The 27,855-nt window shown below is 41.6% G+C and overlaps 1 protein-coding gene across 5 annotated transcripts in view; it reads left to right on the top strand.

Moving 5' to 3' along the window:
* Positions 1-27,855, top strand: part of NCOA7 (nuclear receptor coactivator 7) — a 161,615-nt gene that overhangs the window by 72,665 nt on the left and 61,095 nt on the right. For 4 of the 5 annotated variants that reach the window (XM_019967114.2, XM_070795832.1, XM_019967113.2 and 1 more), the window contains one exon: positions 5,193-5,413. In XM_019967114.2, coding sequence (XP_019822673.2) covers positions 5,193-5,413 — 221 coding nt within the window. Of the gene's footprint in view, positions 1-5,192; positions 5,414-5,461; positions 9,029-27,855 lie in introns of those variants that run through there. The other variant, XM_070795833.1, reaches the window with a different exon arrangement.

The raw sequence follows: 27,855 nt of genomic DNA, 5'->3' as shown, positions 1-27,855 counted from the left end.
GGTTTTTTTCCCCCACATTCACAGCCATTAGATGTTAACCATGTTTCATTATTTTCAATCAGCTATCTGTTTAAGATAATTTGCCAGATAATTTTTTTAGTCCACCATGTAAATGTTTACATTTAGGGTCATTGAAAAAGCCTTGGTGAAATAAAGGGAGTTTATTTTCTTGTAGAACTTTTTGTTTCCAGTTTACCTTAATTTAGTGAGAACAGAACCCTTCTGTGGGAATGTCTTGCAGTGATGTTGATTTGAAGAACAAAAGGAAAGGCCTCAAAGATAAAAAGTCATGAAAAGAAATGTTTGAAGAGCATTAACTATACCACATTTATCAGATTGGCAATTATTCCCCCTTCAGTTCAGTTCAGTTCAGTGCCTCAGTAGTGTCTGACTCTTTGTGACCCCATAGACTGCAGCTCACCAGGCCTCCCTGTCTGTCGCCAACTCCCGGAGGAGAGTCACAAACCCTCCATGTCACAAACTCATGTCCGTTGAGTCGGTGATGCCATCCAACCATCTCATCCTCTGTCGTCCCCTTCTCCAGCCTTCAGTCTTTCCAAGCATCAGGGTCCTTTCCAATGAGTCAGTTCTTTGCATTAGGTGGCCAAAGTATTGGAGTTTCAGCTTCAACATCAGTCCTTCCAATGAACACCGAGGGCTGATCTCCTTCAGAATGGATTGGTTGGATCTCCTTGCAGTCCAAGGGACTCTCAAGAGTCTTCTCCAACACCACAGTTCAAAAGCTTCAATTCTTCAGTGCTCAGCTTTCTTTATAGTCCAACTCTCACATCCATACATGACTACTGGAAAAAACATAGCCTTGACTAGACGGACCTTTGTTGACAAAGTAATGTCTCTGCTTTTTAATATGCTGTCTAGGTTGGTCATAACTTTCCTTCCAAGGAGTAAGCGTCTTTTAATTTCATGGCTGCAGTCACCATCTGCAGTGATTTTGGAGCCCCCCAAAATAAAGTCTGACACTGTTTCCACTGTTTCCCCATGTATTTGCCATGAAGTGATGGGACCAGATGCCATGATCTTAGTTTTCTGAACGTTGAGTGTTAAGCCAACTTTTTCACTCTTCTCTTTCACTTTCATCAAGAAGCTCTTTAGTTCTTTTTCGCTTTCTGCCATAAGTGTGGTGTCATCTGCATATCTGAGGTTATTGATATTTCTCCCAGCAATCTTGATTCCAGCTTGTGCTTCGTCCAGCCCAGGCATTTCTCATGATGTACTCTGCGTATAAGTTAAATAAGCAGGGTAACTATATACAGCCTTGATGTACTCCTTTCCTGATTTGGAACCAGTCTGTTCCATGTCCAGTTCTAACTGTTGCTTCCTCACCTGCATACAGATTTCTCAAGAGGCAGGTCAGGTGGTCTGGTATTCCTGTCTCTTGAAGAATTTTCCACAGTTTGTGATGATCCACACAGTCAAAGGCTTTGGCATAGTCAATAAAGCAGAAGTAGATGTTTTTCTGGAACACTATTGCTTTTTCGATGATCCAGAGAATGTGAGCAATTTGATCTCTGGTTCCTCTTCCTTTTCTAAAACCAGCTTGAACATCTGGAAGTTCACAGTTCACATATTGTTGAAGCCTGGCTTTGAGAATTTTGAGCACTGCTTTACTAGCGTGTGAGATGAGTGCAATTGTGAGCATTCTTTGGCATTGCCTTTCTTTGGGACTGGAGTGAAAACTGACTGTTTCCAGTCCTGTGGCCACTGCTGAGTTTTCCAAATTTGCTGGCATATTGAGTGCAGCACTTTCACAGCATCATCTTTTAGGATTTGAAAGAGCTCAACTGGAATTCCATCACCTCCACTAGCTTTGTTTGTAGTGATGCTTTCTAAGGCCCACTTGACTTCACATTCCGGGATGTCTGGCTCTAGATGAGTGATCACACCATCGTGATTATCTGGATTGTGAAGATCTTTTTTGTATAGTTCTTCTGTTTATTCTTGCCACCATTCTTGTTTATTTTTCTTAATATCTTCTGCTTCTGTTAGGTCCATACCATTTCTGTCCTTTATTGTGCCCATCTTTGCGTGAAATGTTCCCTTGGTATCTCTAATTTTCTTGAAGAGATCTCTCTAGTCTTTCCCATTCTGTTGTTTTCCTCTATTTCTTTTCACTGATCGCTGAGGAAGGCTTTCTTATCTCTCCTTGCTGCTCTTTGGAATTCTGCATTCAAATGGGAATATCTTTCCTTTTCTCCTTTGCCTTTTGCTTCTCTTCTTGTCATAGCTATTTGTAAGGCCTTCTCAGACAACGATTTTGCCTTTCTTTTTATTCCCCCTTAGGTAAATGTTAAAAATGTATTTCCATGCTTTGAAGAAGGATTTTACAGTGGGCTTCCAGAACTCATAGTATGATTTCCAGTTACAAGGTCAGAATGCTCCAGTCGTATTTATAACCTCCAGATAAACAAGTTCGCCTAGTTCTCTAGTCAGAACAAAAGATGTAACTGATTGTAAAATCACCAAAGTGTTAAATTGTACTCTGTCTTCTGTTATGCAAGTTTGGTATTGCTATTATGTAGCTTTTTTTTTTTTTGAACTATCAATATGTTTGTCTCTATGGCTTGACAGTAAAGGTCTGTGTGGAAAAGGGGGAAAGTGAATGAAACAATGTATCCCATTTTGTTATTTCCACCTGTGAAAAACAGTCTCTAATGAGATGTCCCCAAACAGTGCTGCTGTTCATCAAAACATGTGCCCTAGATCTGAGTGAGTTTAATTATAATGGGAACAGTGAAATGAGGACATTTAGATCAACTTACAGTGGCAAAATTCAGAAGATTAAGCAGCAGCAACTATCTCAGGCTGCAAAGAACTAATTTTGGAAATCTCTTTTCTCTCGTCCCCGGAAGGAATCATTTTAGGAATTGGGCAGTAACATTCATCTCAGGCATGTTTTTGTTAAACCAATATATCAGAAGAAGATTAGCATGTCCTTCTGGATACAGAGATCAGCTGCCTGCATAGACCTCCCTAAGTAAAGAACCGATCTCTGTGTGATACCTAGGTTGTGCATGCGTGCTCAGTCATGTCCAGCTCTTTGTGACCCCTTTGAACTGTAACCCACCAGGCTCCTCTGTCCATGGGAGTCTCCAGGCAAGAATACTGGAGTGAATTGCCCTTTCCTTCTCCAGGGGATCTTCCCCACCCAGGGACGGAACCTTCATCTCCTGCATTGGCAGGTGGATTCTGTTACCACTGACCCATCAGGGAAGCCACCACTGCGTATTAATTTCAACCTCATACAGAAATCTTGATCAAGAAATTGTTTTATTAGGAGTATTATCTGACTTACCTTTGCAAAGAGCTACATACTGTTTTACCTGAAAAAAAAGCAGTTTAAGATGTGAGGGTACAAAATAAAAATATGTTTATTGGGTATAATTCCTTTTTTATGAGTTTCCAATTTTGTTTAGATTGTATTCTTGTTTTGTTTGTTTTTTAACAAGTAAACCTAAAGAGATAGCTAAACTCAGAGATGGGGAGTATATCCATCTATGATTTTTTTTTTTATAGCTGTGCTTTCTCTTATGCCATATACTTATTTATTAGCCAGTGAAAATCTAAGAACTTGCCTGCTCAGTGTTCAGTGAATGACAGCCTAGTTGAAATATTTGTTAGAACATGAGACTGTTATCTCAAAAGCTAAGTGTGTTGTATACCATGCCATACTTAGTTCTCATGTCATCATATGATTGTGTTTGGGTATATTCTACTGTTTGTGTGTGTTCTGTTGTTGACACATATTATTTCAACTGATCCTGATAAAATATTGCATTAGATAGCCAAGCCTCAGTGACTTTAACTGTTAAATTGATTTGGCCAACATTACAGAGCAAAGCAGCATAAAATCAAACTTTGTCCCTTTCTGATCCTAGTTATTGCCTTTTCTTCCCAAAACATTTCCTCATCCATTGACCAGCATCAGCTTGTGTAGATGCTCAAGGGAGTAAAGGAAGTAGACGTGTGTGAAAAAGCTGACTGCGCCTCGACAGAAGAGGGGAAAAGGGTCCTAATTTTTAAAATGTTTATATATGACCAGCCTGTCTCACACAGCAGAAGCCAAGGCCCTTACTCTTTACATTCTGGGAGGTAAAAACACTCTTAAGAAGGACTAGTGACCCCATTCCAGTACTCTTGCCTGGAAAATCCCATGGACGGAGAAGCCTGGTGGGCTGCAGTCCATGGGGTCTCGAAGAGTCGGACCTGACTGAGCGACTTCACTTTCACTTTTCACTCTCATGCATGGAGGAGGAAATGGCAACCCACTCCAGTGTTCTTGCCTGGAGAGTCCCAGGGACAGGGGAGCCTGGTGGGCTGCCGTCTCTGGGGTCGCACAGAGTCAGACACGACTAAAGTGACTTAGCAGCAGCAGCAGCAGTGAGTACAGAATGACATGTTAGTAAATCAGAATGATAGGTCAACTGGAAAATATTTTGAGTTACTGGATTTCAGTGAATTATGGTAAACCTTTTACACGTCTTTGAGGAGTGAAAAGTTGAAAATGTCAAATAAGTTAATGTTATCAGTCAGCTTTTAATTATACTAAATTGATATTGTCATTATGGCATTGTCTATCCCAAGAAGTTCAGCTCTTTCTTACTACTATCTTACTACTATACTAGGTATAAAGGAAAAGAATTACTCAAATCTGAACCAGCTCACCTTGACAAACCTTTATATTCAGTGTGTGAATCAATTATAAAGGATTTGTTTTTTATAAATATGCTTGCTCATCAGGCTAAAGGTACCCTTGAGACCAGAAACAGTTAAAAAAGCAACACACAAAAATGGCATGATAGTAAAGTAGCTGTACATTTTGATAAAAAACATACCCAATGTCTTATAGCCTGTAGAAGAATCTTGTATTTCCTCAGGTCTAAAGCATTTCCAAGTGATGTTTTTGAGATATAAATATTGAGGACGTAAAACAGAGGAAAGGCCACAGATCTCCATAAAAGAGTTTTGAAGTGATTAAAAAAGAAAAAATAACAGGAAAGTATAATTAACAATAATATATGAAAATAAACAAAAATGGAAAAAACCCAATAATATAAAGTGTTTTCAGTATCAGTTAATTAGTTTCTCAAAGCCCAATAGCATGAAATTAATATAATTTCTCTTAGCAAATTATTTTTCTAATGTTTTTCCTATTTTTTCCTTCTCACCCTTAGATTGAAAAAGAAAAAGCAAGCCAAACAAAATGCAGAGACAGCCTCAGCTATGGCTGCAAGGACTCATTCTGGAAAAGAAGATGCCAGTAAAGTCATTTTAGAGCAAGACAAGTGCAACATTGCTGTGGAAGAGGAGTACATTACTGATGAGAAAAAGAAGAGAAAAAGTAATCAGTTAAAGGAGATCAGGCGTACAGAACTAAAGAGATATTATAGTATTGGTGAGTATTGGTGGCAACTCTGCAGTATTTTCATTTTAAAACTATAGTAATTTTTTAAGAGATGATAATTTGTTACTGGTTATAGTATATCATATGATAGTATGATATACTCGATTATATATAACAGTGTAGTGTTAGTTGTTCAGTCGTGTCTAACTCTTTGCGACCCCATGGATTGTAGCCCGCCAGGCTCCTCTGTCCATGGCATTCTCCAGACAAGAATACTGGAGTGGGTTGCTGTTCCCTTCCCCAGGGTATCTTCCCAACCCAGGGATCAAACCTGGGTCTCCTGCATTGCAGGCAGGTTCTTTGCCATCTGAGCTACCAGGGAAGCCCATATAATATTATAATATGCTATATAATAATAATGAGAGCGAGAGGTGGAACTTGAGGACTTTAATATTTGTTACTCTTGCACATGCGCGCTCAGTCATGTCTGACTCTTTGTAACCCATGGACTGCAGCCCACCAAGCTCCTCTGTCCATGGGATTTCCCAGGCAAATATACTGGTGTGAATTGCCATTTCCTTCACTAAGGGATCTTCCCGACTCAGGGATCTCACCTACATCTTCTGAGGCTCCTGCATTGAGCCAGGTGGGAAGCCCAATACAATAGTAACAGTTTATTGAGCAGCTTCTATGTGCTGCCAGGCCTTGTTTTATTGATAAAATCTTATATAAAGAGAAGTACAGTTAAATAAGATTGATGTGTCTTATTTAATCTTATCTTCCAGCATCTAACACAGTGCCTAGCACATAGTGTCTGCTCATAACTATTTATTAAATAATGGTCACGTACCCTGTATGAGAAGTATTTTTCTTAGTGTTTATAGACATATCCATAGAAGTCTTGGTAGAAATGCCTGCACAGTTTGGTATCAGCTAGGCAGTAGGAAATGGAGGAGACATGGCCTGGCATCCTTAGATTAAAAAAAACAAAAGACCACGACGATGATGACTTGGAAGATGTAGTTAAGAGGCCTCTTAAGATGAATCCAGTGTCATACAGCATCTGAAGATGATCGTTGCATCTGCATTCGTGTTAGCACCAGTGACTTGTCTAGCGTGATGGAGGTCATACTCCTGTTTCACTTTACCACCCTTCTCATGCCTCCTGATCCTGTCACAGGCAGGATCTGAAGTATGTTCAGAGGTCTCTTGCATTGCAGGCAGATTCTTTGCCATCTAAGCCATCAGGGAAACCCCCTAAAGAAAGGGAACCAGGAAATGAAACTTGATGTGACACAGATTACGGTGTACTGAAGATTGCAGGGCTCAGAACACTAAGGAAGTCTCTAAGAATGAACTGCAGTTCAGTATATGAAACCTGGGCTGGTAGCAGGCACTTGGTCCACAGGGCCCCAGACTTGGTCCCAGTTAATGCCAGTTACCGGGGGACAGATCTGGTCTGTGGGTTTTATATAACGTTCTACTAGTTCTCATCAAAGATACAGGTGGGCTGCCATTGGGATGGTTATAAGTGAGGTTTTGCTGACATTGCTCCTACAAAGGCACAGGCTTCCTGCTACAGATACCTGCCTGCTTTTAACCTGAAGCCATCCAGTATTTTATAAAAAGCTGTAACTGTAAACGCTTTGAAAAAGACTTCTGTGTGATTAATAAGCTCCCTCTTAAAATTTTCAGTGTTGAGTATTATCTCAAAAAGAGAAACAGGGGTAAGCAAAATGGCTGCTCACATCTTTTACAGTGCACACATTGGACATTTGAAAATGTGTGGTTTTTACAGTCACACAGTTTAAAACACTCTCTTCTCATCCTACGTTAAATGCTGGTGCTTACAAAGTATTTTAAAATTGAGACATTTTGCTCTGTAGAGTTTCCCTGAAGGAAGCTGACAGAGTCCTTTCCATTGAGATTTCTCTTTTCATGATGCTCTACTAACTTCAGCTGATGCATTAGGCCAGCTTTTTAACGTGCTGCACTCTGTGGTGTGTGTAGCACTTTGAAACAATACCGTTCACTCTGTTGTTGTTCAGTTGTTGTGTCCAACTCTTTGTTACCCCATTAACTGCAGCATACCAGGCTTCCCTGTCCATCACCAACTCATGGAGTTTACTCAAACTCATGTCCATTGAGTCAGTGATGCCATCCAACCATCGCATCCTCTGTTGCCCCCTTCTCCTCCTGCTCTCAATCTTTCCCAGCTTCAGGGTCTTTTCAAGTGAGTTGGCTCTTCGCATCAGGTGGCCAAAGTATTGCAGCTTCAGCTTCAGCATCAGTCCTTCTATTGAATATTCAGGGTTGATTTCCTTTGGGATTGACTGGTTTGATCTCCTTGCAGTCAAAGGGCCTCTCAAGAGTCTTCTCCAACACCACAGATCGAAAGCATCAATTCTTTGGTACTCAGCCGTTTTTATATAAGTCCCACTCTCACATCCATACACGACCACTTGAAAAACCATAGCTTTGACTAGATAGACCTTTGTCAGCAAAGTGATGTCTCTGCTTTTTAATACTGTCTAGATTTGTCATAGCTTTTCTTCCAAGAAGCAAGCATCTTTAAATTTTGGGGCTGCAGTCACTGTCTGCAGTGATTTTGGAGCCCAAGAAAATAAAGTCTGTCACTGTTTCCTTATTTATTTGCCATGAAGTGATGGGACCAGATGCCATGATCTTAGTTTTTTGAATGTTGAGTTTTAGGCCAACTTTTTCACTTTGACCTTCATTAGGAGACTCTTTAGTACTATTCGCTCTATTCTTTACTTAATTTAAAAAAAATTTATTTATATTTTAATTGAAGGATAATTACTTTACAGAATTTTGTTGTTTTCTGTCAAACATAAACATGAATCAGCTATAGGTCTGCATACTTAATTCTTATTAGACTTCACCAGCCGCCACAGCCATCATTTCTTCCAGGAACCCCACTCTTTCCCTGGACAGGTTAAATTTCCCTTCTGTATTATCATCATGGGTTTACTTACCTTCTTTCCTGTTTGTAGATTGGTGTGGATTAGACCCTGTATTAGCTTTGTTAGTATCTGCTTCCCAAGTGCTCTTTAAATGTGCATTGAGTGGATGAATTATACACATATGAATGAATACTGTGATTGTTTGGACTTTCATGAAAATTCTGGAAGGATATAGGCAACAAAAAAATAGTTTACTCAGAATTATCCTGTGATTTTATTTGGTGACAATAACTAAAGAGATGCCATTATAACTTTTCATCTTCTTTCGAGAATGGCACTAATAACTGGTTTGGAGGTTTCAGGCATTTCCTTAGGAGAACCCAGTGCTTACAGAACACCACTAGGTCGGCCATTGAGTCCCAGGGTTCGTTGTCTTTTCCACATCTTACTCTGCCTGTGTTGGCAGGTTTGCTTGATCTCACGGGGTGGACTTGGCATATTCCCTGTATTTCCACCCAGAAAAGTTGTCTTGTACCACTAGGTGGAGCTTAGACTCAAGTCAAAAGTAATTCCGGTTTAAGTTCTTTTGATGGCACCAGTCTGGGGAGGAGCGATGCTAAAATGGGAGGATCTTGTAAGCCAGATTTGTTGTTGTTGTTGTTTAGGCGCTAAGTTGTGTCCACCTCTTTGCGACCCCACGGACTGTGACCCGCCAACCTCCTCTGTCCATGAGATTTCCCAGGTAAAGAATACTGGAGGGGGTTGCCATTTCCTTCTCCAGGGGATCTTCCCAACCCGGAGATCGAATCTGCATCTCCTGCAGTGGCAGGCAGATTCTTTACTTCTGAACCACCACGAAAGCCCTAGCCACATTAAGGATTTGGATTTTATCCTGTATCTGTGGAAGCCGTTGAGGGAACTCTGTAACTCTCTGTTCTAAGAGGATAAATCTAAGGACAGTGGGTGGAAGTGAGCCTGAAGGCAGGTTGGAGACCGGGGCAGAGGAGAAACAGAACCCTAGGGAGAGAATTTGCTCCTAGAAACAGCATTATTTGGTACAGTGTGTGAAGGAGAAAAGGGACAGAGTCAAGAATTGGCAAACTTGAAAACTCAAGAAGGAAAATAGTGAATATGTGTTTGGAGCTATTTTAGAGGTACCAAGTAGATTTGTTTAGAGGGGTCTGAATTTCAGGTGAAAGGCCTGGAAATTGCTACTTCAAGGTGTAAGGTGAATACATATATGCCGGTGCCAGCCGGCAAAGTTGATCAGGTCCCAAGAACGTGCATGGTGGGGCTGAGAAAGGAAACTACGGCAAAAGAATTCTACAACAAAGATGGGGTCGAGAGGTTCAGACACGTCTCCACAAAGGGAAGCGGTCTGACACCAACTTTATTCAGCATCTTATATTTATACAGAAAAGTGTGAGAAAGACAAGACAATTGACATTTTTTCTTGGTTGACCTATACATCTTACAAACAGTCACAAGAAATCTTGAGAGCATGGGAATGGCACCCTGTTATTATTTCTTACACCAGATAACATTTCCCTGTGTGTGAGAAGTTTGTCCAGAACTCCAGGTGTCTGCAGTAAATAAGTGCCTAATCTCTGGGGTGGCGGGACAGAGAGCTATGTTTGCAAGCAAACCCTCAAGGACTGAGGCAGCTCCCAGAGCTTGTGTCCTTCGGACAAAGGACCCCATTCTCATGGGCAGCTCCCCGCACATATAAAAGACACAATCCAGGGAAAACAGAAAGTCGAAACAAAAAGTTAATGGATGACAAATGATAATGAGTTTATAGAAAAACAGACTAGGAGGATCTGTAACGGTAGGCTGATTTTTGTTTTCTCTGGGTACAGAAATTACAAAAGAGTTTTGTTTTCTTCATTTTTTTCTGCATCACACAGTTTAAAGTTATTTTTAATACCAATCAGAAAATTATAGCGAACTGAATAATGTAACAGAGCAAACCCAAGGGCTTTAGAAAAAGATTAGACAAATGTAAAGTTCTATTATCAATATAAAATAATTACTTCCTGTTGGCATCTGTTTCCACATCTATAATATTACCTACTTGATTTAAGGAAGCATATTTTGACAAAATAATATTTTTAGCTCTTTAGATTTATCTGTGCCTCATGTAAGCCTTGGATAGCAATTCCTCACTCCTACCACTTAGAAGAACACAAGAGCTAAGATGCTGATAGAAGATGTTATGGAAAGACTGAATCACGAGAATTGCCTGTAACAAAATGATAACCACCTCCAAAAATGCTTTGTTTTTGAGGAGGGGAAATGGGAGTAATTTCCTTGAGGCAGAGATGGCATCAGATAAATGGAGATCTAGCACCTGCTGTAGCACCGGGCACATGGGAAGCATCCCAACAAAAGCTTCTGACATAAGTGAGCTCAGTTCTTCTGTGCCTGCCCCGGTATTTGCTGATAGAGCTCCTTACTCAGTTATTCTGTGTACTTATATAAACCCTTAAGGAATTGTTTGATCACAGTATATTTTTTACAGTTTTATATTTTAATAATATGTTAATATATTTTTCAAAATTTGCTCTTATAGTTAAATTTGACACAAGTAGTAGTAATGTTTACATATGTTTCAAAAGATGTTTGGTCCATATCACAGTATCAAAATATATTGAGTGGCATGAATTAAATATATCTCAAAATTCTCTTATATTAAAGGAATACATTATTCCTTTACATTAGAAGAGTATACATCTTTGCTTCTATGGAAGTGAAGATAGGAATGGGAATTTTATAAATGTGGATACTGTCTCAGTGGGAAGTTCTTCAAACGGAAACATAGATATAGAGATGTAAGACCTAAAAGAGAAAAGTTTTATAAATATGGGAGGCAAGACTAAATTGGAATAAAATAAATCACTGTGTTTTTGTAGTATGTTTATGTAAAAGATTAGTAAGAATCCTGAATGGTAAAGTAGATATTTTAAGAGAATTAGGAGGTGATTTTGACAAACAGAAAACACTTAGGTATGAGTATGGTTAGTTTTGTGGTTATAGCAATAAAGATTTATTTAGAGAAAACCTCTGCAGTATAAAGAATGAATTTAGCTTTTCAACAATAAATCTGTAAAGTCTAAAGCATTTCAAATTGTAACTTTCCTTCCTGAGTTCAAAAGAAACTTAACAAGAGTGAAAGAAATGAACTTCTCCACTTTTCCTTTGTTAAACATTTTTGGGGTTTGCCACGCAATACAAGTAACCAACTACTGAATTATTTCTCACGATGGCAACCCTAAGACTTTTCCTCATACAGATTATTTTGCCTTGGGGTATTTTTTAACCACACATGTGAAGATTTCCCATCTGTCATTATTGTTTCACTTTGCAAGTTCAGAAAGCCAAAGCTGTGCTATTTTGATAAGTTAATTCCTACACATAAAATTAGGTCAAACCACAGACCTACAATAGCATTATTCTTCTGTTCAAAAATAATGTTCATTCTAGTACTTCAGAGTTCAAATTAAAGGGTTAAAATGGACTTTGATGTGAAAGGAAGATATCAAGACCCTAATTCATAATTTTTAAAAATCAAGCAGGATACTCGAGGGACTAGGGTATAACATAAATTGAAATGATTAAGGTGGAAATAATTGGGCCTGTGCTTCTTGGGGCCATTAAGGAAATCGAACTAATGTTTAAAGTGAAGTCTTCTCATGAAAGCCTAGGTGGTGAATAGGTCCAATCTGATGAGTGCCCCGGAAAAGTGCTTTCATGAGCGAAACTTACAGTTTAGTTCAGTTCAGTCGCTCAGTCATGTCCAACTCTTTGTGACCCCATGAACCAAAGCACGCCAGGCCTCCCTGTCCATCACCAACTCCCGGAGTTTACCCAAACTCATGTCTATCGAGTCAGTGATGCCATCCAGCCATCTCATCCTCTGTCATCCCCTTCTCCTCCTGCCCTCAATCTTTCCCAACATCAGGGTCTTTTCTAATGAGTCAGCTCTTTGCATCAGGTGGCCAAAGTATTGGAGTTTCAGCTTCAACATCAGTCCTTCCAATGAACACTCAGGACTGATCTCCTTTAGGATTGACTAGTTGGATCTCCTTGCAGTCCAAGGGACTCTTGAGTCAAGAGTCTTCTTCAACACCACAATTCAAAAGCATCAATTCTTCAGCGCTCAGCTTTCTTCACAGTCCAACTTTCACAATCCAACTCTCACATCCATACGTGACCACTGGAAAAACCATAGCCTCGACTAAACGGACCTTTGTTAGCAAAGTAATGTCTCTGCTTTTTAATGTGCTATCTAGGTTGGTCATAACTTTCCTTCCAAGGAGTAAGCATCTTTTAATTTCATGGCTGCAGTCACCATCTGCAGTGATTTTAGAGCCCCCAAAAATAAAGTCAGCCACTGTTTCCCCATCTATTTGCTGTGAAATGATGGGACCAGATGCCATGATCTTCGTTTTCTGAATGTTGAGCTTTAAGCCAACTGTTTCACTCTCCTCTTTCACTTTCATCAAGAGGCTCTTTAATTCTTCACTTTCTGCCATAAGGGTCAAAGTGACCTGCATATCTGAGGTTATTGATATTTCTCCCGGCAGTCTTAATTCCAGCTTGTGCTTCTCCCAGCCCAGCGTTCCTCATGATGTACTCTGCATAGAAGTTAAATAAGCAGGGTGACAATATACAGCCTTGACGTACTCCTTTTCCTATTTGGAACCAGTCTGTTGTTCCATGTCTAGTTCTAACTGTTGTTTCCTGACCTGCATACAGATTTCTCAAGAGGCAGCTCAGGTGGGCTGGTATTCCCATCTCTTTCAGAATTTTCCACAGTTTATTGTGATCCACACAGTCAAAGGCTTTGGCATACTCAATAAAGCAAAAGTAGATGTTTTTCTGGAACTCTCTTGATTTTTCCATGATCCAGTGGATGTTGGCAATTTGATCTCTGGTTCCTCTGCCGTTTCTAAAATCAGCTTGAACATCTGGAAGTTCAAGGTTCACGTATTGCTGAAGCCTGGCTTGGAGAGTTTTGAGCATTACTGTACTAGCGTGTGAGTTGAGTGCAATTGTGAGGTAGTTTGAGCATTCTTTGGCATTGCCTTTCTTTGGGATTGGAATAAAAATACCTTTTCCAGTCCTGTGGCCACTGCTGAGTTTTCCAAATATGTTGACATATTGAGTGCAGCACTTTCACAGCATCCTCTTTTAGGATTTGAAAGAGCTCAACTGGAATTCCATCACCTCCGCTAGCTTTGTTTGTAGTGATGCTTTCTAAGGCCCACTTGACTTCACATTCCAAGATGTCTGGCTCTAGGTGAGTGATCACACGATCGTGATTATCTGGGTCGTGAAGATTTTTTTGTATAGTTCTTCTGTGTATTCTTGCCACCTCTTCAAAATATCTTCTGCTTCTGTTAGGTCCATACCATTTCTGTCCTTTATTGTGCCCGTCTTTGCATGAAATGTTCCCTTGGTATCTCTAATTTTCTTGAAGAGATCTCTAGTGTTTCCTATTCTATTGTTTTCCTCTATTTCTTTGCAGAAGAGCTCGTTATATTTAAGCAGAAATACTGGGAAAACTGAACTTAAACTGTTGCCAATGTTTGCAGGTTATGGATTAATGGTATAAATAAATAGGTGAAAAAATAAAAACCTTAACAAAATGTTCCCTTCAAAGGAGCAAAGAGGAGAGGCACAGACTTCTCCACAGCAGCGAACAGCAGAGGAATTAAACTTCTTCAGAATTGTGAAGTGAAAGTTGTTTTCCAGATTCAAAGATGTTGTTAACATCCTCAGACATACTAAGGTCTCAGGAAACAGACCTTTTGTGTCATTCCTTTCTTAAAATAAAGTTACTGAGCGGGAGTGATGTTCTTTTCTGAGACACATGTCGAAATGTAGTCCTCAAGAATGAAAAAGTCATTGTATAAAAGAATTGTTGGTGGCCAGTATTGTAACTAATTAAACATAAAATTTAAAAATACATAATAATCATTGTAAATGTGGCTTTAAATATGACTATAAAAAAGCATCACCCTTCTTTTTTCTAGCTTTATTGAGATATCATTGACATAAAATTGTGTAGGTTAATGTATACAGTATGTTGATATATGGATATATTGCAAAATGATTACCACCCTGGAATTAGCTAATGCCTTCATTTGGTCACATAATTACCATCTGTTTTGTGTGGTGGGAACATCTAAGATCCACTCTCTTAGAAACTTTTAAGTATAAGGTACAGTATTATTAACTGTGATCACCACGCTGTTCACTAGATCCTCAGAACCTATTTGTCTTATCATATCCCTGGAAGTTTGTACCCTGATCAGCGTCTCCTTGTTTTCCCCCGCCCTACCAGTTCCTGCTAATCTGGCTGAGTTTTGCTCAAGGGAAACTCCTTCCTTTTCCTCTCACAACTCCAGCCCTCCCACTAACACAGTGTATTGTAACCCGTTCTGGTCACTGAGCAGAGCAGCTGTGTCTGACAGAACCTGCTGTACTCTGAGTTCAAGTTGAGAGTCTAGTCCTTTTATGATCATGGTGCTCTGCATCATGCAAATCTTGTTTCCTGCTCAGTCAATTGTGTGATACCCGCTTTGTGTTACGAGAAATCTCACTGTCGGTGGAACACTCAAATGTGGTTTGGGCTGAGAGAAGGACAGCAGTTCAGACTCAACAGGGTTAGTGATTTTTCAGTTGGAGTGGTTTTGAAAAACCAAATTAGAACTGACCTGGGGAGTTTGCAAAGGAAAAATACTGACAGGAGGAATGTGATTGGGTCTTTTTTGGAAGGCAGTCTGGTCACTTTTATCAGGAGTTTTACTTTGGCACACTCTTTGACCCGACAATTCTTTTTGCAGAAGCTTACCCTAAGGAAATGATTGTGCATGTCGATAGATTTGACCATAGAGACTATCACTGCATTGTTTAAAATAGTGGGAAAATTAAGATAACATTAATAACTTAACATGGAATACTATGTGTCATTTTTTAATGATGAAAACCGGTTGATGATGTGGGAAATTTTCACAGAATACTGTTACAGTGGAAAGGGAGGTTGGCAATAGGGTATAGACTATGATTCCATTTTTGTTTAAAAGAAGGAGAGCTGCTGAAAGAAAGTACATTTACCATAAATCAGATGTTTCTCTCTGAACCAGGGTAAAATGGGTTCTTTTGTTCCACTGTATTTTCAAATGACCACAGATAGTTTTGATTTATATAGAATTGTTTTTCACATTTCCTAAAATTTCTCCTAAGGCTGAAATGTACTCAGTTAAGGCCTTGATCTATTTATACAAAAGGGAAAAAGACATTTTGAGAAAATTTTTTTTCAGAGGGTGGGAAGGTGAGGAGAAGCAGCATCAGACATGAGGGAGAGTAGAAAGAATGTTTTGGGTGAGTGTCTCCTGTGGGCTAGATGCTTTAATTTCATTATTTAATTTTCTAATCATCATGATCTACTGCAGGCAGTAGTAGCCTGTATTGTAAATGAGGAAATCTAGAAGCTGAAAAACTTTCAGAAGGTCCCACTGCAGCTCTGCGTGAAGCCGGGTTCAAGCCCAGCTCTGTGATACTGAAGCCCCAATGAAGCCTCCCTCATCTTTCTTGCTTTCCCCCCAATCTACTGTGAGAGAAAAATAAGGCAAGAGTTAAATAACATTTTCATGTCTTCTCCCCTGCCCTAAGAACATTGTTCTATCTTAGTGAGGAATAAAAAGGTGACTATGCATGGAATTTCCTTTCTCCTTGAGCTGTAATGAATGTGATGATAAGGTTGAAAGTTCTCACTTAATTACCTGACCCAGTCACATATGTAGTTACATTCAGAACACTCAGTGACTTTACAACTAAATCAAATGCGGAGAGAAATAACTGGTTCCTCGGAGTCAGAGTGAGACTAGTTCGCTTATTCCACAGCATCGTGTCGGTGGTGTAGTGGTGAATCTTCATTCATTCTGCATACGGGTGAGGGCGTGATCAGAGCGGAGGGTGGTACTGGGCTCTGAAGTAGAGGGTTCTGTGAGAGACAGCTCCTCCTCTGCCCTTCTTCCAGCCTAGGTTTTACTTCAGCGTGACTCATTTTAATCGAGGACTGTAGTGCTTGTGATGTGCTTGAAGGAAGGTAAATAACACCTACTGAAGACATTTCCCTTTGTGTCAACAGAGGATGAAACATGGTGTTCATACTGAGTACAGAGTTCCTCCTCAAGTTCCCAGACTCTCCAGGCTCTTTATGGCATGGCTATCTAAAACTTTATTAATGGTTTATGATCAGTTATTCCAGAAATTACCCTTAGAATGCTAAACAACAATACTGAATGTTTTAATTGCACTCTTGACTGAGGCAGGCTAGTGATATGGAAAGTGTGTATCATCAATAGAGAAAATATGATATCTTTAAGCAAAGACAAGTCCTATGTTTTCTTCAAGAATATTTATGACTTGACATTTTACTGTTAAATCTTTGATCCATCATCTGCTTTGACCTCAGAGCGATATGGTTTTATCTCCAAACGTTAGCTAGTGCTCACCATTATCATTTGATAATAGTCCGTAAGGTTTCCTGAGTCCTTTCTTTGCACTTTGTGGAGTGCTTTACTGGATTGAATTGCCTTATCTAATCCTTACAGTAACTCTCTGGGAGAGTCCATTTGGCATTCCCATTTTACACCCTGAGAAACCGCCGTAAGTCACTTGTCCAAGGTCACGCAGTGAGTCAGGGACAGACAAGGATTCATTCTGTGTGCCTGATGCCAGAGCTTCCACTATAACACGAAGGTAGACATTTATGTGAAAACGAAGCCTTTTCTTACTGGTTTTAAAGTGTCACGCAAGTGTATGTTCCTCGGTTCTTTGTCTTGTCACAACAAAGATTTGGAGCAACGGACATTAAAGCCCTCGGCGCGTCACAGCTCTCGGGTCTTGGACAAATTGTGCTACAGCTCTTAGGCAAATCAGTGTTACAGCTCTATTTTATTTAGAAAATAGCAGGAGAAGCCAAGACTTGAAGAGAAGAGAGTGGAGGAGTGCGTGGGGAGGGAGGGAGAGAGAGAGTGAGAGAGAGAGAGAGCACATGCATGCGGAAGAGAGAGTCCGTGAGAAAGCGCTTTGGCTCCTCCTTTTATATGTTTTTTTCCTCCACCTGGGCCTGCCCTATGCAAATTGGGCTTAGCCAGGAGTGCTGTTTGTTCTGTTTGTTCTGCCTGAAGTCTTCACTCTGGTCCTCGGACCTTCCTTGTCTTTTAGCCATCGCCATTTTGGACTCCTTTTCCTTATTCTACCTGCCTAACAAAAGGTACCTTTATTTTACATGAAATTCTTTCAATACCAGGCTTCCCTGGTAGCTCAGATGGTAAAGAATGTGCCTGCAGTGAAGGAGACCCAGGTTCAATCCATGGGTTGGGAAGATCCTATGGAGAAGGAAATGGCACCCCATTCCAGTATTCTTGCCTGGGAAATCCCATGGACCGAGGAGCCTGGCAAGCTGAGGTCCATGGGATCTCAAAGAGTTGGACACAACTAAGTGACTTAACATACACACTTTCAATACAGCTCTGACATTTGGTTGTTTCACTACAATGTTTTAATTGCTGTGGCTTTATAATCATGTGTTTTAACATGATACAGTATTGTTCTTGTTTAGTCTCTCAGTTGTGGCAGACTCTTCTTGACCCCATGTACTGCAGCACACCAGGCTTTCCTGTCCTTCACTATCTCCTGGAGTTTCCTCAAACTCATGTCCACTGAGTCGATGAAGCCATCCAACCATCTCATCCTCTGTTCCTCCCTTCTCCTCCTGCCTTCAATTCCTAGCATCAGGGTCTTTTCAAGTGAGTCAGGTCTTCTCATCAGGTGGCCAAAGTATTGGAGCTTCAGCTTCAGCATCAGTCTTTCCAATGAATATTCAGGGCTGATTTCCTTTAGGATGATATAGTATCAGATCAGATCAGATCAGTCGCTCAGTTGTGTCTGACTCTTTGCAACCCCATGAATCACAGCACACCAGGCCTCCCTGTCCATCACCAACTCCCGGAGTTCACTCAGACTCACGTCCATCGAGTCGGTGATGCCATCCAGCCATCTCATCCTCTGTCGTCCCCTTCTCCTCCTGCCCCCAATCCCTCCCAGCATCAGAGTCTTTTCCAATGAGTCAACTCTTCTCATGAGGTGGCCAAAGTACTGGAGTTTCAGCTTTAGCATCATTCCTTCCAAAGAAATCCCAGGGCTGATCTCCTTCAGAATGGACTGGTTGGATCTCCTTGCAGTCCAAGGGAGTCTCAAGAGTCTTCTCCAACACCACAGTTCAAAAGCATCAATTCTTCGGCGCTCAGCCTTCTTCACAGTCCAACTCTCACATCCATACATGACCACAGGAAAAACCATAGCCTTGACTAGACGAACCTTTGTTGGCAAAGTAATGTCTCTGCTTTTGAATATGCTATCTAGGTTGGTCATAATTTTCCTTCCGAGGAGTAAGCGTATTTTAATTTCATGGCTGCAGTCACCATCTGCAGTGATTTTGGAGCCCAGAAAAATAAAGTCTGACACTGTTTCCACTGTTTCCCCATCTATTTCCCATGAAGTAATGGGACTGGATGCCATGATCTTTGTTTTCTGAATGTTGAGCTTTAAGCCAACTTTTTCACTCTCCTCTTTCACTCTCGTCAAGAGGCTTTTCAGTTCCTCTTCACTTTCTGCCATAAGGGTGGTGTCATCTGCATATCTGAGGTTATTGATATTTCTCCTGGCAGTCTTGATTCCAGCTTGTGTTTCTTCCAGTCCAGCATTTCTCATGATGTACTCTGCATATAAAGTAAATAAATAGGGTGACAATATACAGCCTTGACGTACTCCTTTTCCTATTTGGAACCAGTCTGTTGTTCCATGTCCCTACCCTCATTTCTCTTTCAAAAATAATTTTGGATAATCTTCTGTATTATGCTTCTAGTCTTATATATTTATGCCTAGTTGTCAATATTTCCCTTCTAAGAAATTTTGTTTTAAATTTTTACCTAAATTGCATATAATTTAAAAGTTAATTTGAAGAGAAAGATATTTATAAGAATGATATTTTCTATTAGGAACATTATATGTACTGCCCTTTATTCAAGCTTCTGTGTATATACTTCAGAGAACCTTTAAAACTTTCTTTCTATGTCTCTTGTCATTGTCTGGCTATATTTATTCCTAGATATTTTCTAGTTTGATACCAGTATATCTGGGACTTTTCCAAATAGTTTCTATTACAAGTGTAAAAGACTGTTACATCTGGTCACCTTACTGAACAATTTTACAATTTCTGAATTTTTAAAAATTTATTTAGGCCGTGCCAGGTCTTAGTTGCATGTGGGCTTTTCTCTAGTTACAGTGAGTGGGAGCCACTCTCAGTTGCGGTGAGTGGGCTTCTCATTGCAGTAACTTCTCATTGCAGAGCGAGGGCTCAGTAGTTGTGGTTCCCAGACTCTAGAGCACAGTGATTGTGGTTCCCAGGCTCTAGGAGAAGGCAATGGCACCCCACTCCAGTACTCTTGCCTGGAAAATCCCATGGATGGAGGAGCCTGGTGGGCTGCAGTCCATGGGGTCGCTAGGAGTTGGACACGACTGAGCGACTTCACTCTCACTTTTCACTTTCATGCATTGGAGAAGGCAATGGCACCCCACTCCAGTGTTCTTGCCTGGAGAATCCCAGGGACAGGGGAGCCTGGTGGGCTGCCGTCTATGGGGTCACACAGAGTCGGACACGACTGAAGGGACTGAGCAGCAGCAGCAGAGAGCAGTGGTTGCGGTTCCCAGGCTCTAGAGCGCAGTAGTTGTGGCGCACGGGCCTAGTTGCTCTGCAGCATGTGGGATCTTCCTGAATCAGGAATCAGGCCCATGTCCTCTGCATTGGCAGGTGGATTCTTTACCACTGAGCCACCAGTGGATGTTTTTATGATGTTGGCTCTATAGGTAGATAACTTATCTGCTAATAATCAAATTTTCACTTCTTTCTTTTCAGTGTTTAAAACTTTTTTATGTGTTGCTTTGAATGGGGATTCCAGGAAAAAAAAATTTGAGTATAAACCGATAGTAGGAGTTCCTGTATGTATTTTGGTTAGTGTTTAACTTTTTATATTTGCTTTCGATTTCTGCTACAAGAATGCTTCTCAGTTTACTCAGGTATGACTCAGGAGGGTTTAGAATAGGGCTTCTGGTGCTTAATTTCTAGAGACCATTGGGAAACCAGCGGGTGCCTGGTGTTCATTCTGCACAGGTGTTACCTTTCAATGTTCTGAAAGGGGACCTCCAGTAAAGGGCAGGGATTCCCTCTTCTCGGATTTCCAGGCTGTCTTCTTATATTTGAAGTGTTTCTGTTTTCATCTCCACTACAAAGTTTATTCTATGCCCGTCGATGCTTGTGGTTTAGCCTTGCATCACATTATGTTAGCCTCTTTGTTGTAATTTAGTGGGCTGGAAGATACTCTGCCCAGAAGCATAAAAGCTATGCTGGAAGTGCTCTCAGGCACTTATCTTCACAGAACAACAGGAAAAAGAAGAGTGGATGGAGTTTGTACAGTGCCAGTGGGTGTCTCTCCCACTACAGGCCCTGGAGTCCTCTGTAAGGCTGGGGTGGGGGCCTCACCCGTGTGTTAGTTTAGGCTGCATTTAGGTAATTAACAAGCCACTGCAGTCCTGAATGATGTCATGAAGTCATTCCCTTTTCATTCTTATGGGGAAATTGCTTTTGGTGTGTATAACCTTTAGGGTTTCATTGCTTTTTCAGAAGCCTATTTCTAATGAATGTCACAGAATAAACATTCTTCATCATGTTAAGGGAGTTTGCTCCTATTCTTAATTTTCTAACAGTTGGATTTTTTAAAATGTTATATTTTTTAAAAAATATAATAATGGCTATTTAATTTCATCAGATGGTTTTTTTGGTCATGTACCGAAGTGATCAGATAAGGCTTTTCTCCTTTAAACAATTTATAATCATCTATCGCATTAATGCTATATCATTCTCATATTTCTGTATTCAAACTTTAACATTATTAATGTTACTGTTGTTGTTCAGTCACCAAGTCGTGTCTGACTCTTCAAGACCCCATGGACTGCAGCACACCAGGCTTCCCTGTCCTGCACTATCTGCCAGAGTTTGCCTAAGTTCATGCCCATTGAGTCAGTGATGCTATCCAACCATCTCATCCTCTGTTGCCCTCTTCTCCTTCTGTCTTCAGTTTTTCCCAGCATCAGGGTCTTTTCCAATGAGTCAGCTCTTTGCATCAGGTGGCCAAAGTATGGGAGCTTCAGCTTCAGTGTCAGTTCTTCCAGTGAGTATTCAGGGTTGATTTCCTTTAAGATTGACTGGTTTAGTCTCCTTGCTGTCCAAGGTAGCATTTGTTAAACACTATGCCAGGCTCTGAGATAAACTGTGCCCATTATCTCATTTAATCTTTTGAGCAACATTGTGAGACGTCCATTTTACAGATAAGGAAATGGAGGTACAAAGATTTTAAGTGACTTGTTCAACACTGCACAGCTATGAGGGTTGATTGGTGAAGCCAGCTCGTTTTGACTCCAAAACCAAATTGCAATCAGAAAAAATGTGCTGCAATTCATGGGGTCACAAAGAGTCGGACACGACTGAGCGACTGAACTGAACATAAGGGAAATGGTACATGACCTGACTGATTAGTATCAAAGTGTGCCATCTCTTTCTAGTCTGGGGCTGTGTCTGTCATTGGAAACAGCTTTTCCTGTTTACGTATCAGGATGCCCTTTTCTTAGAAAGCTCTAGAGAGACACTGGAGAAGGAAATGGCAACCCACTCCAGTATTGTTGGCCTGGAGAATCTCATGGACAGAGGAGCCTGGCAGGCTTCAGTCCATGGGTTTGCAAGAGTCAGACACAACTGAGCAGCTAAACTACCATGAGACAGGCATCGACAATTACTGCCGCACTGATCCCCCTCTTTTGGATGTCATGGAAACCATCCTTCCTCTTTGGACAAGTGTGTGTGATTCCTGTGCCATCAGCCTCACGTCCCCCATTCAGATGGTCTTGTGATAAGGATGCAAGGAAGGAAGAGAACTGATCAAGAGGAGTACGGGAAGAAGGGACACACAGTAAATGGAAGGCCAGAGCAAATTTGATCCTGATAAAATTTGAAAACCTGGTAATTTTCAACATTCTATTTGTGCTTGTTCAGACACAATTGAAGCGACTTAGCAGCAGCAGAAGCAGATAGTTAATAAGAGGAAAAACAAAGCTACATACTGTCTTTTCTGTCCTTCATCTATCTATGTAGAGCTTATGGAACCAAGAGCCAGGGAATTCACCAGTGTCTCTTGTTTCGGTTTTCAAGGACAGTAATGGATAATGTTCACTGTCCTGACTTCACTTAGTCTCCAGTGGTCTGTGCCTGGAACCACATGCCCATGTTTCAAGGTCATGGATAGTATCTCATTTTTGCTGGATTTTTTTCAAAACCAAAACACATAACCAGAGCTGCATTCCTTAAGTCCCTCTACCCTTTCTCCCTCCCCCAACCCCAGCACACTCACGTACCTGGGTTACTACTTGAATCACCAAAAATTCCCTTTTGGGATTTGAACTTCTTTTGTCTTTTCCCGTAAGTCTGTTCTCCATCTCTGGTAGGCAGAATAATGTCCCTTACCCCTTCACAGAAGGTGTCCGTGTCTTAATTCCTGAAACCTGTTAGGTTACACACAGAGGTGAATTCAAGTTGTGGATGGAATTCAGGTTGCTAATCAGCTGACCTGAAGGAGGAGAGCATCCTGGGTTATCTAGGTGTGCCCAGTGTGGACACCAGAGTGCTGAAGAGTGAGAGGAGGCTGGCAGGAGAAACTGGAGAAATGGCAGTGTGAGAGCACTCGGCTTGATGTTGCTGGCTCTGCCGACTGAGGGAGGGACCTTGAAGCCAGGAAGGCAGGCTTGTTCCGAGATGAACAAGCAAGGAAGCCAGTCTTCCCCTTAAGCCTCTAGAAAAGAGCTGCCCGCCGACACCCTGAATTTTGCCCAGCGAGACCCCATGTCAGACTTGAAATGTATAGAGCTATAAGATTGTAAGTTGGTGTCTGTTTAAAATTCGGACCCACTTGATTTGTGGTAATGTCTTACAGTAGTGGCAAATACATCGTGTCATTCTCCTAACACGGGTGGCCATGACGGAGGGGGTTTGTTTATTCCTTCCATAGTCTGTCACCTTGGTGTTGAGACCCAGCCCTCAGGGAAACCCTTACTGCTTCTTCCTGTTGCTTCTTTCAGTATTTATATCTTTGAAACCTCATCTTTGCCTCAATAACTCTTCCAAATTTCACAGCCCCTTACGCCCCAGTCCTGTCTTCAAACTTTCAGCAGCTGACCTTTTCCCTACTTTACTGAAAGGGTCAGCACATCTGTCCTGAGATCCCTTCCCTATTCACCGCAGGACCTCTGTGACCTCCCAGTTACTCGTTTCCAGGTTTCCATCTCGATTCTCAGGGTAACATTTGGCAGTGTCGGTACAAACCTCCTTTAACTTGGTTTCTGTGCTTTTGTGACATAACACTCATTTTCCTTTCTTCTCAACCTTTCCCACCCCCTCCATCAGCCACATTTCTTTTTACCTCCCCCGCCCCCAACCCCCACCAAATCTCAGGCTTCTGTAGGTTCTGTTCTCAAGCCTCAGATATTCTCTTAAAATGTATCCCCTTGGCCATGATAAGTTTCCTTTACATCCAGCCTTCCTGCCTTTCCAGGCTCTGGACTTTCTCCTGAACATCAACTTCTGTTAGCCCCAAAGCACGGAGAGAGAAAGGAGTCTTTCAACAAACATTATCTAGGATGTCCTCAGATGCCGGAGCCAGTAGCCATGTGTTCCAGACACCCCTGGCCTTCCTGTGGGCAGAGAAGGGATGAGGAGGCAGGACCTGTGGCCAGGGCATCAGGTCAACGCTGATTCCTCCATTGCCCATTTCAACCCTTCTAGGACTTATGAGGAAACAAGACAGTTTAGGCAAAAGGACCTGTATTTCATTCTTCCAGGGTTTTGTTCAGTACACTTATTGGACTGGGAAAAACTGTCTCTGGAAACTTTTCAGAGGTGGGGCAAACAGGAAATACAGTTGCTTTCCTCTGAATGGCTTCTGAGGACCACTTGGCCAATGTTCTCCTCTGGCAGTAGATACTTCTAAATGATTTGCTTTTGTAAGCAGGGGGAGGATTTGAATTTGGGCAGGTGTAACAGATCTGAGGCAGAAGGAGAAGGGAGCGGCAGAGGATGTGATGCTTGGATGGCATCACCGACTCAATGGACATGGATCTGAGCAACCTCTGGGAGAGGGTGAAGGATAGGGTAGCCTGGCGTGCTGCAGGCCACGGGGTTGCTAAAAGTCAGACATGAGTTAGCGACTGAACAACAGAAAGGTCTAAGGAGGCCTGAAGCTCGAAACAGAGATGTCAGGTATCATTGGGAAATAACTGCATCCTTGCGGATGGCCCTGAGTCCTCATCTGAAATGCTAGCAGCAGAGCCCCTCCTGAAACCCGGCAGAGAAGTTCTCTGCGCAGGCAGTCCAGGGCTCTGCCCCATTCTCCCCAGTGCTTCGTGGACCATGTGCTGCAGAACCTGTGGAGGTAATGTATCCAAGACTTCACTTACTGAGAGGAACAGCTAGCCATCTTGAAAACTTACTGCAAAAAAATGTTTAAGAAGCAGTGTGACTGTGTGGATCACAACAAACTGTGGGAAATTCTTAAAGAGATGGGAGTATCAGACCACCTGACCTGCCTCTTGAGAAATCTGTATGGAGGTCAGGAAGCAAAAGTTAGGATTGGACATGGAACAACACACTGGTTCCAAATTGGGAAAGGAGTACATCATGGCTGTATATCGTCACCCTGCTTATTTAACTTATACGCAGAGTACATCATGAGAAACGCTGGGCTGGAGGAAGCACAAGCTGGAATCAAGATTGCTGGGAGAAATATCAGTAACCTCAGATATGCAGATGGCACCATGCTTATGGAAGAAAGCGAAGAAGAACTGAAGAGCCTCTTGATGAAAGTGAAAGAGGAGAGTGAAAAAGTTGGCTTAAAGCTCAACATTCAGAAAACTAAGATCTTGGCATCTGGTCCCATCACTTCATGGCAAATAGGGAAACAGTGGAAACAGTGGCTGACTTTATTTTTTTTTTAGTTCCAAAATCACTGCAGATGGTGACTGCAGCCATGAAATTAAAAGAAGTTTGCTCCTTAGAAGAAAAGTTGTGACCAACCTAGATAGCATATTAAAAAGCAGAGCCATTATTTTGCCAACAAAGGTCCGTGTAGTCAAGACTATGGTTTTTCCAGTGGTCATGTATGGATGTGAGAGTTGGACTATAAAGAAAGCTGAGCGCCCAAGAATTAGTGCTTTTGTACTGTGGTTCTGGAGAAGACTCTTGAGAGTCCCTTGAACTGCAAAGAGATACAACCAGTCCATCCTAAAGGAAATCAGTCCTGAATATTCATTGGAAGGACTGATGCTGAAGCTGAAACTCCAATACTTTGGCCACCTGATGCGAAGAACTGACTCATTTGAAAAGACTCTCATGCTGGGAAAGATTGAAGGTGGGAGAAAAGGACGACAGAGGATGAGATGGTTGGATGGCATCACCGACTCAACGGACACGAGTTTGAGTAAACTCCTGGGGTTGGTGATGGACAGGGAGGCCTGGGGTACTGCAGTCCCTGAGATTGCAAAGAATTGGACACTAATGAGGGACTGAACTGAACTGATGAATCCTTACCTTGGGCTATAATCATATGAAGACAGATTGGGTCCTTAGAACGTGTCAATTACTTCTCAGCTTTCTGTATTCAGTCAACTGTAAAACCTAATGTTTGGTTTGTGGCTTTGGTTCCGATGATGTTCCTGGTGTGATGTTCTATCAGTGAAAACATTGCCCATATTCAAACTCATCAGGCCCATTGATTTGTATTGGTAAATTGGTAAATACCCATGTGTAATGGGTATCACACTAAGGCACACACCTCAAATATTTCAAAATCTTAGACTCTGGAGGAAATGTTGTTATTTTTTTTTTTTCCTTCTAAGTATATTATTACCATGTTTGCTGTTTTTCTGGCCTATCCACCTGTGTGGAAGAAAAGTAATTTTTGTACTAAATCGGTTGTACATAGTCAAGTTTATCTTGAAAAGTTCAGCCAGCACCTGGTTTTCTTTGGCAGCTGAATAATATGAAAACTCATGATTTGCTGGCATACAACAGGACCCGCACTGGGACCAGAGATGACTGTGTACAGCCTGTGGAAGGGCATGAGCTGAAGCTGCCACAGATGGAAAGAAGCAGCAGATTAGGCTCTAGAAATAGGAAGCACCTACAGAAGGATATGAAGAGACTGTGCGAAAGCAGGAGGACCTAAAGGGACAGCTGTTTATGGTGGCAAAGAAAAGGGCAGGAATGTGGGGCAGAGAGTGGAACTAAGATATTAAAAGGAATGGACACCATGCAGATGATGAGAGTTTTAAAATACTCTCCTTAATTTTTTACTAGACTGTATGGAACCTCCAGATTCTCCTCCTACAGAATCTGGAGATCTGAAGCCAGTGGAGTCTCATCTTACTGAAATAATTTAGATGCGATTGATCACCTAAAGGAAGAGAAACCTTTTTTTTTTTTTTTTTTTATAATCTAGAAGATTTTGGGGCTTCCCTGGTGGCTCAGACAGTAAAGAATATGCCTGTAGTGCGGGAGACCTGCGTTTGATCCCTGGGTTGGGAAGATCCCCTGGAGGAGGGCATGGCAAGCCACTGCCATATTCTTGCCTGGAGAATTCCATGGACAGAGGAGCCTAGCAGGCTACAGTCCATGGGGTCACAAAGAGTCAGACACAACTGAGTGAATAAGCTTATAATAGATTTTCAGAGTGTCTCTGGTTCTACAAAGGACTAGAAAAGGACTCTAATAGCAATCTATTTTTTTTCTCTTGGTTTTTAGTTTTAAATAATATAAAGGAATTTCTTAAAAGGCAGAGAAATCCCATGTACATTGACTATTTCACATTCCTGTGTTCCCTTCCATCCTCATCCAGCTTATCCGTGTTTGTTAGGTAGTTGAAATGATACTGGTGGTCTGCACGTGGGTATGGGGGGCTGTAGGTTTTCAGATGGAGAGGTCCTCATCTCCCCCTCCTGTTTCTCTCCCCCTCCACTTCATTCTACTGTGTTCAATCTGTGTGGGCTTTTGTTTGGGGGTAGCCTTAAAAAGGGAGAAGGCAATGGCACCCCACTCCAGTACTCTTGCCTGGAAAATCCCATGGATGGAGGAGCCTGGTGGGCTGCAGTCCGTGGGGTCGCTAAGAGACGGACACGACTGATCGACTTCACTTTCATGCATTGGAGAAGGAAATGGCAGCCCACTCCAGTGTTCTTGCCTGGAGAATCCCATGGATGGAGAAGCCTGGTAGGCTGCAGTCCATGGGGTTGCACAGAGTCGGACACGACTGAAGCAACTTAGCAGCAGCAGCAGCCTTAAAAAATGTGGCTAGCTGTCAGAAGGCTCTTTGAAGATCAGAACTGTAATTCATGGAT

This window comes from Bos indicus, chromosome 9, assembly GCF_029378745.1.
Source record: "Bos indicus isolate NIAB-ARS_2022 breed Sahiwal x Tharparkar chromosome 9, NIAB-ARS_B.indTharparkar_mat_pri_1.0, whole genome shotgun sequence".
Lineage (NCBI taxonomy): Eukaryota > Metazoa > Chordata > Mammalia > Artiodactyla > Bovidae > Bos > Bos indicus.
The sequence above is the reverse complement of the archived record's forward strand: the minus strand, read 5'-3'. Positions and strand labels throughout refer to the sequence as shown.